The following is a 15,205-nucleotide window of genomic DNA, read 5'->3' on the forward strand; positions in this document are numbered from 1 at the left end:
ACAATATTGCATATTGTCAACATGTATTTGCTTTTGCCTTAAAGTTAACTCCCATTATTATAAGCTATATACTGTCTCAACTAGTCTTCCTACCTGTATATGTGAAAGCATTCTGGTTTTGCTGCTTAGGTTACTTAAAACCTTTATGACCTTGAACTAGTATGATTGGTCCATTTCTTCTATAAAATGGTGGCGTTTAACTAGATGACTTTGTAAAGTTTCTTCCAGCTCTAGACCTATCAACTGTGGTTTCTGATACATATAATTATCTGTGCTGTTGACCATTCCTCTTCTCCTAGAGTCTGTCTGAATAATATTACAGACTGATAAAAATATGATCCAAATATTCTGCCAGGTCAGCCGAAAGCAAAGAGGAGCATCAAGGGAAGGGATGCATGAAGGAAAAATGCAGAGAGAAGCAAGGCTGGTAACAGATGGGTCTGTGTGTGTGCTGCAACAGAGAGAACCAGAAATGTTTTTCTTTTCTTGGTCTCTTTCATTAAGGGACAGTCTGCTTGAAAAATGCAGAAATGGAGGGTGAGGGGAAAGGTTTTTACCAGATCCAAGGATGATGTGCCCTCCAGAGGCTCCCAGATTCCTTTCTTTCACTTGGAGATAATAGAGAGTTGGGAGTTACTTCAGGCCAGCCCTGGACTTGCAGAAAGACTGCAGTAATTTCTAACTTCTGAAAGAAATAATCATGAGAATGCAAAGGGACTAATGGGAGAAAAGAACTTTAATATGACGGATGAATTATGGAGTAATTTAGAGACTTTTGCACTGAGGAACAAGATTAGAAATTGAATTTGGGGAAGAAAGAAAGTAGAACTTGAAGAATTGTTGAAGACCAACAACTGTAAATGAAGAAAGGAAAGCTGGAGGAGAGGGGTCTGAGGAAAAAAGACTCTTAAAGAAGGTGATTGGTAAGATAAGGCATATCAATCATTGCTAAGTAAAGGCCAGATGAAATATAAAAAAGCCTGAAAAGTTAAATGTGGCTGTCAAGTTGTTAAAAGCTGTGTAAAGGTGTTCATGAAATGCTAAGGAGTTAAGCTATTAAAAACCCAACACAAAAGCAGTTTGGGAACCTGACGCTCTCTGGAAAGTAGAGTGAATTTTGCAGTGACCTGCATGATGTTCACATTTCTGTCTTGGCTATCTATGTTCAAAGTACAGGCTGGTCTCCCTAAAAGAGGAGGTGAAGATACTCAAGGAATGTCTTTCCATGAGAAAAGATCTGAAAAAAATCTCTAACCAATATACTGGATGTGAGTCAAAATTCTAAAGGATCTTGACAGGCTAGAATATTGAGCCGAATCTGGTAAGACAAGACTGAGTAAGGATAAATGTAAAGTTTTGTACTTGAGTGTGAAAAAAATGAAGATAAAGAAAGCATGATAGACAGTATTTGTTATGAAAAAGTTCTAGGGACTACAAAGTCACTACAAGTCAGCAGCTTGAAGTGGCAGCTAAAAAAGCTAATACGATCTTGAACCACATGAAGAAGGGCACAGCTTCCAGGAATAGGAAAGTGATGGTCTCACTATTTTGCCCTTGTCAGAGGACATATTGAATTTGAAATGTATAGTAGGCAGTTATTAATACATAACTAGAGCTCAGTAGATGAGGTTAGGGCTTGGCATATAGATCTGAAAATCATTAGCCTAAAGATAATAAATAATAAAAACAATATCCAGGAGAAAAATGGTTGACAGAGGATGAGGATTGAGCAAAGAATATCAGTTAAGAGGAAGGCGGATAACAAAAGACTGAGAAGACCAAGAAGAGAGAAAGTTAAGAAAAGAGACAGAGGTTATTAACCTGGGATTTGTGATCTTTTTAAAAATTGTAACATTTTGATAACTGTTTCAGTGTAATTGGTTTCATTTCTGATTCTAAAGCTCATTCTGAGAAGGAATCCTTAAGTTCCCCAGACTGCTAAAAGTTAAGAACCAACTCCTAAGGTGGCTGCTTTCTTCTAAGAGTATGGCTGAAAAAGGGAATGGAAATGGAGATGATAGCTTGAAGGAATAGCAAGATCCAGAGAAGATGTTTCAAAAATGGTGGGGGGGAGGGGAGGAGGTAAGAGTGTAGGCAACAAAGAAGAAACCAGAAGTTTGGGAGGGATTGAAGAGGGATAGAGGAGCTGTTTGTTAGGACGGTTAACTAGAGGAGACAAGAAGGGAGGAGGAGATCTAGGAGGCCATCAAGGCATTGGCTTTGGAGTGGAGATGGGCCCTTTCTTCCTCAGAGCAGAGTGAAGAAAGAGAGAGATTGGGGAGAGGAGATGATGAAGTCTAGTGGTCATGAAAGTAGAGGAGGAGGAGAGTTCTTCTCGGACATGGCCTCTACTTTCTCAATAAGATAGAAGGTCAAAGACTTCAAATATGAGATAGAAGATAATAAGGGAAAGCTTGAGGAGAGAAGTTTGGAGCAACAGCTGTGGAGAATGAGATAGAGAATTAGATAAAACAAATTGGTGGTGGACCCAGTCAGCATAGTTGCATGGCTGTTTGGGGGAAGAGGGATGGAGATGTATGGGCTAGATGATAATACATTTAGAAGATTTAAAATTAGTTAAATGCCCAGACACAGTCATGAATAATGATTTCATGTCAGCTTGGAAAGATCTCTGTTGTAGTGTAGTAGGGATCTCATAAATGGCACGTTTATCAGATTTGCAAGTGGGATAAATCCAGGGGGAAAATAGCAAAGCACAAATCCTTTCAATACTCCATTGGAGACCTACTGTCATGTGGGAATTGAACAGTTAAGGTTGAGTCCAACCTTTCAACCAGACAATATCCATTTAATTGTACTGTCATTTAGCCTATTTTCTAATTTTGCACAAGAATAAAAATGAGTTGTTATATCAAATCTTTACTAAAATCATACCAGTACTGCAACTAGACTGCTAGAATGAAAGAACATTAATGAATGTTGGGAATTGACATCTTGTTCAATGATCATTAAACACCAACTTGATGCATAGCACTGTCTTAGTTCCACATTTCAACCCTTCCATATCTTCTTATCGCTTTCAACTTTCAGTAGAATTTTTACGAAACTGAGTACCTTCCCACAGTTAGTATAAATCGTATAAATACTAGTGAAGCATTTGGGCTGTCCATAATTGTTCCTTTCACTACATGACCTGCCAGTATCTCCTTTTTTGATCATGCATTTCTCTGGCATCTCTTATGCCATTTCTGCACTATTCTTTATTGGTAGCATGTTTCATTGATCTGCAGTTTTAATTCTTTGAAGACTGATATACATCACCAGAAGCATAGTGGGGTTAAAAAGGCAAACTTTTGTTTCAGGGATAAGCTTGAGATCATTTAAAGTATGTAGAGTTTCCTCAAAGACAATCCAGCTTGCTCTTATCCCTTTTTCATATCTGGACCCAGCTCATTGCCCAAGTCATTCATCTACAATATTTGTTCCAAATAAAAATACTAACAAACTAGCGCATTGGGATGTCATACCAATTATATATCATAGTCTATTATTCTTTATCCACTTGTTTTTTTCCTGTGACTGGCTAAGCCAAATTTTGTTTTTCTGGTTTTTGGTTTTTTTTCATGATTATGGAACTCATTTAGGACCATTTTATTGCTGAGGAATTTGATGCAGTCAGCATAATGTCATCCATAAACTGGAGCATCTGTAGCAACTAAAAAGCTACAGGAAATCCCTTTATTTTGGCCTCTTGATAGATATCCTCCATAGCAGTGGCAGACACTTTTGGTAATAAATGTCTTCCTGTTTTATGGACTACTTGAGATTAATAAGCAGGGGATTACTGAACAAAAAAGTTTTTTTTCCCTTCTGTTTTATCACTCAAGATACCTTGATTACCCCCTCAAAAATATGCATAGAATTAAAAGGGAGAGTGGGGGTGGAAATCTTTGCAGCAAATTTCTCTGAAGGTCTAATATCTAAGATTTGGGAAAATGATACAGATATATAATAACAAGAATCATTCCCCAGTAGATAAGTTTTCAGAGGATATGAACCAGCATTTCTCAAAAGAAGTATAAGCTATCAAAAATCATATTTTAAAACACTCCAAATCACTAATATTAAGAGAAATGCAAATTAAAAATGAAAATGGTATAGTTCTACCTCATACCCTTCAAATTGACAAAGATGACAAAAAAGAAAAATGATAGTTGTTGAAGGAAATATGGGAGAACCCCCTAATGCACATAAGTTGTTGTAACCATTCTAGAAAAATTTTGAGATACACTCAAAAAAGACACTAACCTTTCTATATTTTTTGACCCAGTAGTTGTACTACTAAACTTGTATCCCAAAAAGATCACAGAGAGGACTCATATGTACAAAAATATGTATAGCAATACTATGCTTTGTGGCAAAGAACTAGAAACTAAAGGGTTGGCAAACGACTTGGCATTGTCTGGAAAAAAATTATGATACATAAATATAATGGAATATTACATCAGAAGAAATGACAAAAAAGAATGGACTCAGAAATCTAGAAAGATTTTTTATGAAATGAAGCAAGGATAACAATTTATACAATGATTATAACGTTTAAAGGGAAAAACTTTAGAAGACTTAAGAATTCTGATCAATATAATAGAAAACCATAATTCAAGAAGACTAATGTTGCATCATGTTTCCTACCTCTTGTCAAAGATGATAGATTAGAGGTGCAAAAAAAGACATAAATTTTCAGACATAGCTGGAACATGGTTCTTTTTGTGTATTTGTTTGTTTTGTCATTTTATTTGTTAGAAAGGAGGGCTTTGAAGCAGGAGCTATGGAATGCAGTTGGGGAAGAGGGGAATGCTGAGGGGGAGAAATCAGTGCAGTATTTTAAATTTTACATGTGAGGTAGACAAATGCAAAACAGTTTTGGAAAGGCTATGATGAATTTGGTAAAAAATTTTAAAGATGTTTAAAATTTTTTAAATTTTTTTTTTGGTTTTTTTGTTTTTTTCATATTCTTTTTCATTTCCTCCCGGACAATTTTGATTACATGAAATGGAAAATACTTTCCAATAACAAAATTAATGCAGTTAGAATACAAAGGGAAACTTCCCCACAGAACCTCATACTAGCATTTGATATGTATTTAAATTTAATAGCTCCTTTCAGGAAATGACAGGAATATTAGTAAATTTTAATCCCTGAAAAGATGGTAGATTTTGAATCTTAAATCAAGCACAAAATCTTTCTGAAAGAAATCCTTGATTACGTGCAATGCCCAGTAGTCATTTATTTTTTTTTTTCAATTCTTGGAACCCATTTTTTGGTTTGTTACTATCATATGAGTGACTGATCCTTCCACTTTGATACAGCTTATGCAGATGCTCTCCTGGACAGTCAAGATGTGCAAGGAAAACAGTTTAGGTATGTACTTTTCTTTTTTAATGCCATTAATCATTCTCATCAGATAGCATTTATTAAATATTCTTTTGATACTAGGACTATACTATTCTTCTATTTGTTATGTCATGATAGTGGACAATTACTTTTACTTATTTGGCTTATGGATAGATAGGAAGACAGATCCACACAGAATGGTTTTTAAAGATATATTAAGCTAGTGTGTAGCTGGACAGCCTACAATGTGATTTGAACAGCTTTTCATGGAGTAGGCCAAAATGGGCTTACCGGCTTATAACTTGATCATTGATCCTTTCCTAGAGGATGCCTCATTTTGCAAGGGCCTGATGAATCTTCTCTTCAGCCTCCATGTTTTGTGCAAGAGTCCTGTTAGCGTACTCCGTGACCTGTCCCAAGATATCCATGGACAGCTTGGAGATCTAGACCAGGTAGAATGTTCTCCGGATCTAGAGTTGGACGCCTGGGCATCTAGAGCCTTTTCTGATCTGAAATGAAGATGTCCTATGTGATGATGACTCTCACTCTTTTTTCCTTCCCCAGGATATAGAGGTAGAAAAACCAAACCACTTTGCAATGGTGAATCTAAAAACAGCAGCTCCCACTGTTTGTGTAAGTGTTGCTGCCAGAGACATATGAATGTACTACATACTAGAACAAATTACAGTAATTGTAACCCAGGGGCCTGGCTCCTATATCTTTGCCTCAACTGAGTCCTACACACCACATCACCAAGTCCCTTTTTCTTTTGTAGTTACAAGTTCTCAGTCAGGCTGAAAAGGTTTTAGAAGAAGTAGACTGGCTGATTACCAAACTTAAGGGTCATCTTGGCCAAGAGACTCTGTCAGGTAAGCACTCAATTACATGAAAACAATTCAGAATTGAGACTGAAAAGCACTATTGAACTATTTATAGAATGGGAATTTATGAGCTAGCATTCATATAACTTTATGTTGTGTGATATTTATTTCTGGTAAACTACAAATGTATTTTTACTAAACTGTCAACTGAAGTAGAAGGGTTCTAATACATAGCTGTTATTTCTAACCTAACTTCTTTTCTCTGACCAGAAAATAAAACTATTTGATTTACATTTGCTGATTTTTTTTCTTTCAGAGGAGGCTTCTCAGGAAGTCTCACTAAACCAGACTCTTGAGAAGGCAGCTATATTGCAGCTTGGGACTCTGCTCACAGCATTCCATGAACTGGTGCAGACAGCACTGCCATCCGGCAGCTGTGTGGACAGCCTGTTAAGGAACCTCAGCAAGATCTACACTATCCTTACAGCTCTTGTTAAATATGTGAGTAATTGGTTCTGTACCACCATATCCACCAGCCCAGAATACTAGAGTCAGATTTTCCAAATTCACATCATAAAACTTGGACAAACCAGGTGTGCCTTGTTCCAAGGTCTTAGATTTGTCATTCATATGGTCTTAGTTAGGAGAGGCTTCTCCAGTATTACTTAATACTCCTGTTAGATAAGTACATGTCTACCCATTTTTTTAGGTGAGGAAACTAAGGCTTAGAGTGGTTAAGTGACTTGACCAAGGTCATACAACTAGTAAGCAAGAGGCAGCTAGTGACACATCAAGAGAGCATTGGGCCTGGAGGTAGGGGACCTGAGTAAAAAATGCACAGAGGTGGGAGATGGACCATGTAAGTGAACCAGCAAGTAGGTCAACTTAGCTGTACCATATAGTGTTGTGAGAGGAAATGATGTATAATTAGCCTGGAAGGATGGGTCAGATCCAGATTTTGAAAAACTTTTAAATGCCAAATGGAGACTAATTTTTTTACCTTCTAAATTTAAATACCAAAAAAGAAGCATTTCCAAACACAGCAAAATATGAAAAGAGATATATCTATAACTCTGAACCTTTATTTCACACCACTTGCATTTTTTTAAAAATATAAATTCTGTTACTTTCAAAACTCTCCTTGTATGTGCTTCTTTTTGAAGTTTTTTGTTCTCTGAATTTTTTCAATCAGCAAAAATCTATCTTTTCTCTCTACTCCTAAACTGTTCCTCCCATTGAAAATGGAAAACAAAACAAAACCTTTGTTTACACATATGTAATCAAATAAAACCAATTTTAATGTCCAAAAATAAATGTATCTCATCTAGTACTCCCTGTTCTTCACTTTTTTGTCAGAAGATAGGTAGCATGTTTCATCATTAGTCCTCTGGAATCATGGTTGATTACTATGCTGATCAGATTTCTTAATTCTTCCAAAGTTGTTTAACTTTAGCGTATATATTGTCATTGTGTAAATTTTTCTCCTAGTTCTGTTCACAACATATCAATTCATATAAGTCTTCCCAGGTTTATCTGAAACCATCATTTCTTAAAGTAATGTAGTGCTCCATTACATTCATGTACCATATTTGTTCAGTTAACAAATTATCATGTTCCCAACTTTATGAGCACTCCCTCAGATTTACTTCTTTGCCATTTCAAAAAGATATATTTTTATACATCCTCAGTTAGTTTAGAAATAATCTCTGTTCATATAGCCTTCTTCTAATTCCTCCTTACTCTTCCCTTTCTATTTCCCTGTTGAGTTAATTATATTACTTGTGACAATTTCCTCCATACCTATACCTATTTTTTTCCTTGTTGAGTTGGGTGTATTTTTGCTGTAAACTGTATTTAACTCTGTTTCAGATAAGAGGGAAGTTTCTCTGATTCCTACTTCATCTCATCCCATCCTCTCTGTGTATTATTTTGCGCTCCAATTATGAGAAATAACAAATTCTACTCTCCTCTTTCCTTCTTTCCACTTTTTAAACCTCTTTTCCTTTTCCCCTCCTCTGACTTTTGGAACAGAAACAATTTACTCCTAGGACCTCTTTTTCTTGTTTGAGATATTCAGTATCTATGGAAGATAAAAAAGTTCTGAAGCTATACTTGTTTCTTCTCATGTTACCATGTTAGAAATAACATCATCGTATAACTTCTTCCAATTGCTGAGATAAATTTTCCTTTCTAGGTTGCTCTTGATTCTTGTATTTATATTTCAGAATTCCCAACAAGCTCTAGTTTTTACTTCAGAGATGTGTGAAAGTGTTCTATTTACTTGAGGTCCATTTTTTTCCCTATAGGATTATATTCAGTTTTGCTAAGTTTAAAAAAAAAAAAGTTTTTTGGGTTTTTTTGCCTTTCTCTTTTGCTTTTTGAAATATATTCCAAGAGCTCCCCTGGATTTTGGTAGAAGCTTCAATGTCTTGTGTGACCTTTACTGTAGTTGAATTGCTTTCTGGTTGCTTCCAATATTTTTTCTTTCATGTAGAAAGTCCTGAATATTAACTATGTGAGACATTCCTAGAACGTTTTTTTGGGGGATGGAGGGGTAATTTTCAAAAGATGATCAGTGAATTATTTCTATCTTTATTTTACCCTCTGGTTCTAGTAGATCTTGGCAGTTTCCTTTGGTGTTTATTTTAAATATAGTATACAGGCTTTTGTTTTGTAAACATGATTTTCAGACTATCCAACAACTCAGACTTTCTGTCCTTGATCTATTTTTCAGATCATTTGTTTTTGATGTCAGTTATCTTATATTCGGATTTTTTTTGTTTTTATTTTAATATTTCATATTATGTTGTGTAATTTATTTCTGTTTGATCTATTTGGGGTTTTAGGGACTCCATTTTTTAGATAAGAACTTTTTATAACTTAACACTTTTTTCTTAGGCTACTTACTCTTCCAATCCTTATCTCAAGTGCTTTTATCTCATTTATCTCTTGCGTCATTTCTTCTAAGTATTTGTGGAGTCATTTGATAGCTTGATTGAGAATTGATTAGAGTGAAAAGAGGCAAAATGTAGGGAGATTAGTTAGGAGGCTAATTCAGTAGTCTAGCCAGAAGATTATGAGGGCTTGAACTAGAACTCTGGCCATGTGGATGGAAAAAAGAGAACAGGAGGAAGAGAATGAATGTGCAAGTAGAGTTGCCAAGACTCTGAGCAGCTTTTTGGATAACAGTTGTGGACACTTAAGTGAAGAATTGAGAAGGACTGAAGTTATGGTCCCAACTCGCTGAAGAAGAGCAGGTGATGCTTTCTTAACAGGAATAGGGATGGGGAGTTGGGTGCAGTTTCTGAGGCATTAATTATATTTTAGACATGTTGTATCAGAGATGCCTCTAAGATATTTTGGTGAAAATGTTCAGCAGGTATTTGAATATATGAAATTGAAACTCTGAAGGAGCAATGGCACAAAAACCTAGAAGGTGAGAGTATCTAAGAGGAAGTGGTCAGCAGTACCAAATATTGGAGAAAGGCTAATAAATAAAGAGATTTTTGGTAACCTTGGAAAGAACATTTTTAGTCGATTGTTGGGGACAGAAGCAAAAGAGCAAATAAGAAGAAAAGTTGATAGGATAGTTTTCTCTAGAAGTTTGGCTATTCAAGTAATGAAAAAGATAACACAACAGCTTAAGTGGGAATGGTAGGGTTAGAAGGCATCATAATGTAATAGAAAGTATTAAGAATCAGAAGGACTCATTTTGAATCTTAAATGGGAGCACTAGACAAGCCAACTTCTCTGAACCCCCTTTTCTTCATGGAATAGCACTCATCTTTTTACTTCGTAGAGTTGTGAAGAAGTGCTTTAAAAGCCTTAGAGTACTATGCAAGGGTAAACTATCATTGTCATTATAATCACCCTGACACTATCATCAATTCTTGCCTAAGAAAAGGCAAATATCTTTTGGTATTCAATAGCAAGCATCCTCTGCTTTGTACTTTGCAGATGTTTCCGTCCAAAATAGGAAAACAAAGAGTAGTTCAAACCAGCTAATCACATCTCATCCCCAAGAGTAAATTAGCACTCATAGAAAGACATAGAAAAGATCCTCATAATACATTTGGACAGTTATCCCTGAGAACGAGTATAGAAATCTGTTCCTAGACAGTTGGCAGTCAGGGTGAGGCAGGGGAATGAGCTTTTGAAGTGGAGCATCAGTAGTCTTGGCAATGTCTGTGTTGGCGTTCCTACAGAGGACAATAATGAGATAGCCTGGTGTCCCAGATAAAGGGACAATTGACTTGATAGGGAAAGAGCCCCTCTAGGCAAAACTGAGCTATCCCTTTGTGTAGTAAAATAAGATGGGAAAGAATGGCTTCTATTATCTCCCACTCACCAAAAGGAATGATTTTGGTGTTTCTAAAAGAAAAGAAAGCTTCATCTCCCCAATTGTGTACAGATTCTTCTCCCTTCTCCTATACTTTTGTGATACAGTGAGATTCATCCAACTGAAATTGCTCCCTCCAAAGTTATCCATGATCTCTTAAATACCAGATCTAATGGTGTTTTCCCAATCCTCATCTTTCTTGGTCTCTCTGTAGCCTTCTGACTCAGTCACCCTTCTCCTTGATACTTTCTTTCATGACATTGCTCTGTCCCAGTTCTCCTATCTCTCTTTGCTGCATCTCAGTTTTCTCAGCTGTGTCTTCCTCCAGGTCACATATACAGCTAATAGCATCCTCCAAAACTTCGTGCTTAGCTCTCTTCTCTTCTCCCTCTACAAGAGGGATTGGCCCACAGTGGCTGGGGGGCTGAATCTAATCCACCACCTGTTTTTGCCGGCTCTTGCTCTGTATTATTTTTATTGGTGATTTCAATCGTTCTCTTGGGTTCGGTTATCTCAATGTTGCTGATTCTCAACTATCTAGCCCCAACCTCTCAACCACCAAATTCTTCCCTTCAACTGTCTATTAGACTTCTCAAATAGGATGTCTCACACTTTTATGTTTTTGTTTTTTTGGTGTTTTTTTGTTTGTTTTTTGAGACAACTTAGTAACTTGCTCAGTCATGCAGCTAGTGTTTGAGGCTGGGTTTGAACTCGAGTCCTCCACACTCCAGGGCACTGTGCCACCTAGTTGCACCTTATAGATATTTTAAATTTAGTATGTCCCAAACTTATTATCCTTCCCTTTGGCTAACAGCCCCTATCTGATCTGTTGCTGAGTCTTATTGATTTCACCTTCATAAACTCTCCCATATATGCCTCTTTTTTTCCTGACACTGCCTCCACCCTGGAGTGGGCCTTTATCACTTCACATCTAGACCATTGCAGTAGCCCGCTGAGTGGTTTCCTTGACTTCTCTTCCACCATTGCAGTCCAGCCTCTTCTCAGTGTCTTACCAAAGTGCACCCATCCCCCATTAAATAAGCTCCAGTGGCTTCCTGTCATCTCCAGGGTTTAATATAAACCCTTTATTTGGCATTCAAAGCCCTTATGCCCACGCCCTCTCTTGCCTTTCTGGTTTTCTTACATCTTACTCCTACATAATCTGCAATCCAGTCACCCTGACTCCTTTGCTGTTGTCACACAAGGCCTTCCTGTCTCCTAACTCCGAGCATTTTCAGGCCTAGAATGCTCTTCCTCCTCCTATTTCTTAGCTTCTTTTAAGTCTCAGCTAGAATCATACTTTCTTCAAAAGACCCAATCTTCCTTAAAGCTCATGCCTTCCCATTGATTATTTCCAGCTTATCCTGTCTTTATCTTCCTTGTACATGGCTGTTGGTGGGTTATCTCCATTAAATTGTGAGTTCCTTGACAAGGACTGTATAGTTCTTTTTTTTTCCCCCCAATCCCTGGTGCTTAGCACAGTACCTGGAACATCACAGTGCTTAATAAATGCTTGTTGACTTGACTTGAAAGATTCCATTCAGGAATATTTCTCAATGGAGTAGCAACAGTAGTTCCCCTTTATAAACTGCTTGCCTCATAACTACCCTGGGAAATAGGTAGCATAAGAATTATCTCCATTTTATAGATGAAGAAACTGATGCTCAAGAGGGGAAATTACTTAATTGCCCATTGGATGCTGGCCTTCATCATCTCTTCTAGGCTATATCAGTACTTTTCTAATTGGTCTCCCTGTCTCTCCCCACTCTCACTTATCCTCCACTTAGCTGCCAACTGATCTTAACTCAAATCTCAGCTTACTCAAGATGTGACCATAGTAGTTGCTCAAAAATAGTGGCTCCCTATTATCTCATAGGCCAAATAGGAAATCTTTACATTTGAGCATTTAAAATCTTATATAACCCAGTTCCTTCCTGATTTTCTTACACGTTACTCCCTTTCAAGGATTCCACCATTCAATTATGCTCCCTCCTACAGACATTCCCATGGGCACCTGTATCCCTTCATCACCTTACTCTGGGCATTTGCACTGCCCATCTTCTGTGCCTCCAGTACTCTTCCTTCTTCCTCATCTCTCTTACTTTTCTGACTTCATTCAAGACTCAGACTTTTGCCAAGACATTCCCTAGTTCCCTCGGTTGTTAAATCCTTCCATTTATCACAAATAGATTCTGCCTTTATATAGTTACTTACATGTTGTCTTCTCCTTTAGAATGTAAACTAATGGATCACAGGAATAATATTTTTACTTTGTTTTTGTTGGTATATATGCTTAGTGACTTAGTGACTTGCGTATAGCTAGGATTCAAACCTATATCCTTTGACCTCGGGCTCAACACTTATTCCCTTCCACCACAGTGATTTTCCCTCTTATCTGAGGAAAGCTGAAACAAAGATTTTCTTTTCTCTCAGTATCTCCAGGTTTGCCGTACCTCAGGAGGAATTCCTAACCGTATGGAAAAACTGGTATGTTTGCCTTTCTGGAGGGAGGGAAATAAGAGATTTTATTTGAAATGCAATCAATCATTACATTTCTGCTTTGCAGGTTAAGCTCTCAGGCTCCCATCTGACGCCACAATGCTATGCTTTCATCTCTTATGTGCAGGTAAGAAAAACAAATATTTTGGGTAATTAATTCCTATGTACCAGAGCAGAGCAGGGACTGTGTATCAAATATCCAAAATAGACTTCACTGTACACAGAAGGAATGATAGAACCACTACTGACAGAAACCAAATGATTTTACCAAGTTTGCAACAAAAGTCTCCAGTCTACGACTAAACAATCTAGTAGTCCTCAGAACACTCTAGGTTAAAAGCTTGTGAAGAAAGTTGCATTTTTCTCCATTCATACAATTTGTATTCAGCAAGAATCCTTTGATTTCCTGTCTAGCATTTGTAGTAGGGAATGAATATGCACTTGGGACTTAGTAATCCTAAAACTGCCATAAGAAGCCTATTGGGAATATGAGCAAAAGGCTGGGGAGGACAGAAGTTACGGTGGTATCTCTGCTAATAAACTGAATCTAACATACATAGACTTTTTCTCTCAGTCCAGTTGAATAGATAGCCCTTTCTCTGTTCTCTTGGAATTCTCATGGAGTGAGGCTTGGAGGGACAATCTAAAGAAGCTCTTGCTTTCGATTCCTTTAGAACATCCAGAATGAAAGCCTAAGCTTTGCAGGAGAGAAGAAAAAAGAGAAAACTGCTGCAGTTACCACAGCCATGGTGAGCTTATCATGAGATTTAAATCTTGACTCAACTTATTAGTTCACTTAGTACTTAAGCATTTTGCAGTGATCTGATTTGTATTTAGACTTTTGTTTTAACAAAAGAGAGGCTTCAATTCTCAAAGTGAATTGCAAATGATAAAATGGACCTACTACAACCTGTTCTTCAAAAGCAAATCACTTTGGAGTAACATTTTGAAAAATTGATTCTGGTACATATAGGCCTAGGATGGCTTGATGAATCCTAAATTCATTAACAATTCTATTTGGTTAAAGAAGTTTTAGTTTATTTAGTTCTGGTATCTGAGATATCAACCCCCACTGTTCCTATATAATCACAGATTCATAATGGACTATAGGATTCCTAAGCCAGGAAATTTGGTTATAACATTTGCCTTCTCTTTACCTTCTAGGCTAGAGTTCTTCGAGAGACCAAACCAATTCCTAACCTGATCTTTGCCATTGAGCAATATGAGAAATTTCTCATCCATCTTTCTAAAAAGTCCAAGGTAATTCACAATGAGTACTAAATTCAAACAAAACATTTAAAGTAAATTGAGCAGATAATAGCTAGCGTTTATATAGCACTTTCAGATTTTGCAAAGTATTTGAAAAATAATATCTCATTTTATCCTCACAATCCTGGAGGGTGTTATTATTATGCCCATTTTACAGATAAGTAAAGGCAGAATTGCACAAGCAGGTTCACAAAACTTTCAAGTGCTTTCTCAAGTGTCTTGAAACTAAATTTGAACTCAGGTGTTCCTGAATCCCTGGCAGGTCCAGCACTCCATTCTTCATAAGAAGGAAATGAAGGATCAGTATCGTCGTACATACAACATGATTTAAGATACTTCAGAGGAGAGGTTGCACATATAATGAAATACTTTTTCTTTATATATACACTACTGTCCTAGGTAAACCTAATGCAGTACATGAAACTCAGCACCTCCAGAGATTTCAGAATCAATGGAGACATCCTGGATACAGCTCTTCAAGAGCAAGAAACAGATGAAGAGAATGAAAGAATGACAGATCAGGTCAGTTCCCTTTTTTTTTTGTTTCAAAAGACTTAATCAGATATAAGCTCTAAAGGGGGATAACTCACACTGATTGAACACTTTACAGTTTACAAAATGTTTTCCTCACAATAATCCTTTGAGGTAAGTAATACAGATATCATTTACAGATGAGAAAACTGGGCCTCAAAGAGATTTCTGGTCATGGACCCAAGTCCAAGTACTCTTTCCATCATACTCTGCTTTTTATAGGTTAATGATAATGGCATCCACGTGGGAATAGATGTGAGACTGAAAGAAAAGATGACTAATTGTAGAAAAAGGAAGGGAACCTATTGCTATAAGAAAATAAACACTGATATGAATTGGGGACATAATTGGAAAACTGAGGTATCTGGCTGCCTTATAAAAAAGCAAGAGT

General features: G+C 36.9%; 1 protein-coding gene across 1 annotated transcript in view; it reads left to right on the forward strand.

Moving 5' to 3' along the window:
- FANCI (FA complementation group I) overlaps nucleotides 1-15,205 on the forward strand; it is a 64,658-nt gene that overhangs the window by 48,930 nt on the left and 523 nt on the right. The window contains exons 28-37 of the mRNA XM_051981084.1: nucleotides 5,331-5,382; nucleotides 5,680-5,807; nucleotides 5,920-5,988; nucleotides 6,131-6,224; nucleotides 6,493-6,677; nucleotides 12,949-13,002; nucleotides 13,082-13,141; nucleotides 13,689-13,763; nucleotides 14,179-14,274; nucleotides 14,683-14,805. Of these exons, the coding sequence (XP_051837044.1) occupies nucleotides 5,331-5,382; nucleotides 5,680-5,807; nucleotides 5,920-5,988; nucleotides 6,131-6,224; nucleotides 6,493-6,677; nucleotides 12,949-13,002; nucleotides 13,082-13,141; nucleotides 13,689-13,763; nucleotides 14,179-14,274; nucleotides 14,683-14,805 (936 nt within the window). The remainder of the gene's footprint in view (nucleotides 1-5,330; nucleotides 5,383-5,679; nucleotides 5,808-5,919; nucleotides 5,989-6,130; nucleotides 6,225-6,492; nucleotides 6,678-12,948; nucleotides 13,003-13,081; nucleotides 13,142-13,688; nucleotides 13,764-14,178; nucleotides 14,275-14,682; nucleotides 14,806-15,205) is intronic.

Source organism: Antechinus flavipes, chromosome 2, assembly GCF_016432865.1.
Source record: "Antechinus flavipes isolate AdamAnt ecotype Samford, QLD, Australia chromosome 2, AdamAnt_v2, whole genome shotgun sequence".
Taxonomy (NCBI): domain Eukaryota; kingdom Metazoa; phylum Chordata; class Mammalia; order Dasyuromorphia; family Dasyuridae; genus Antechinus; species Antechinus flavipes.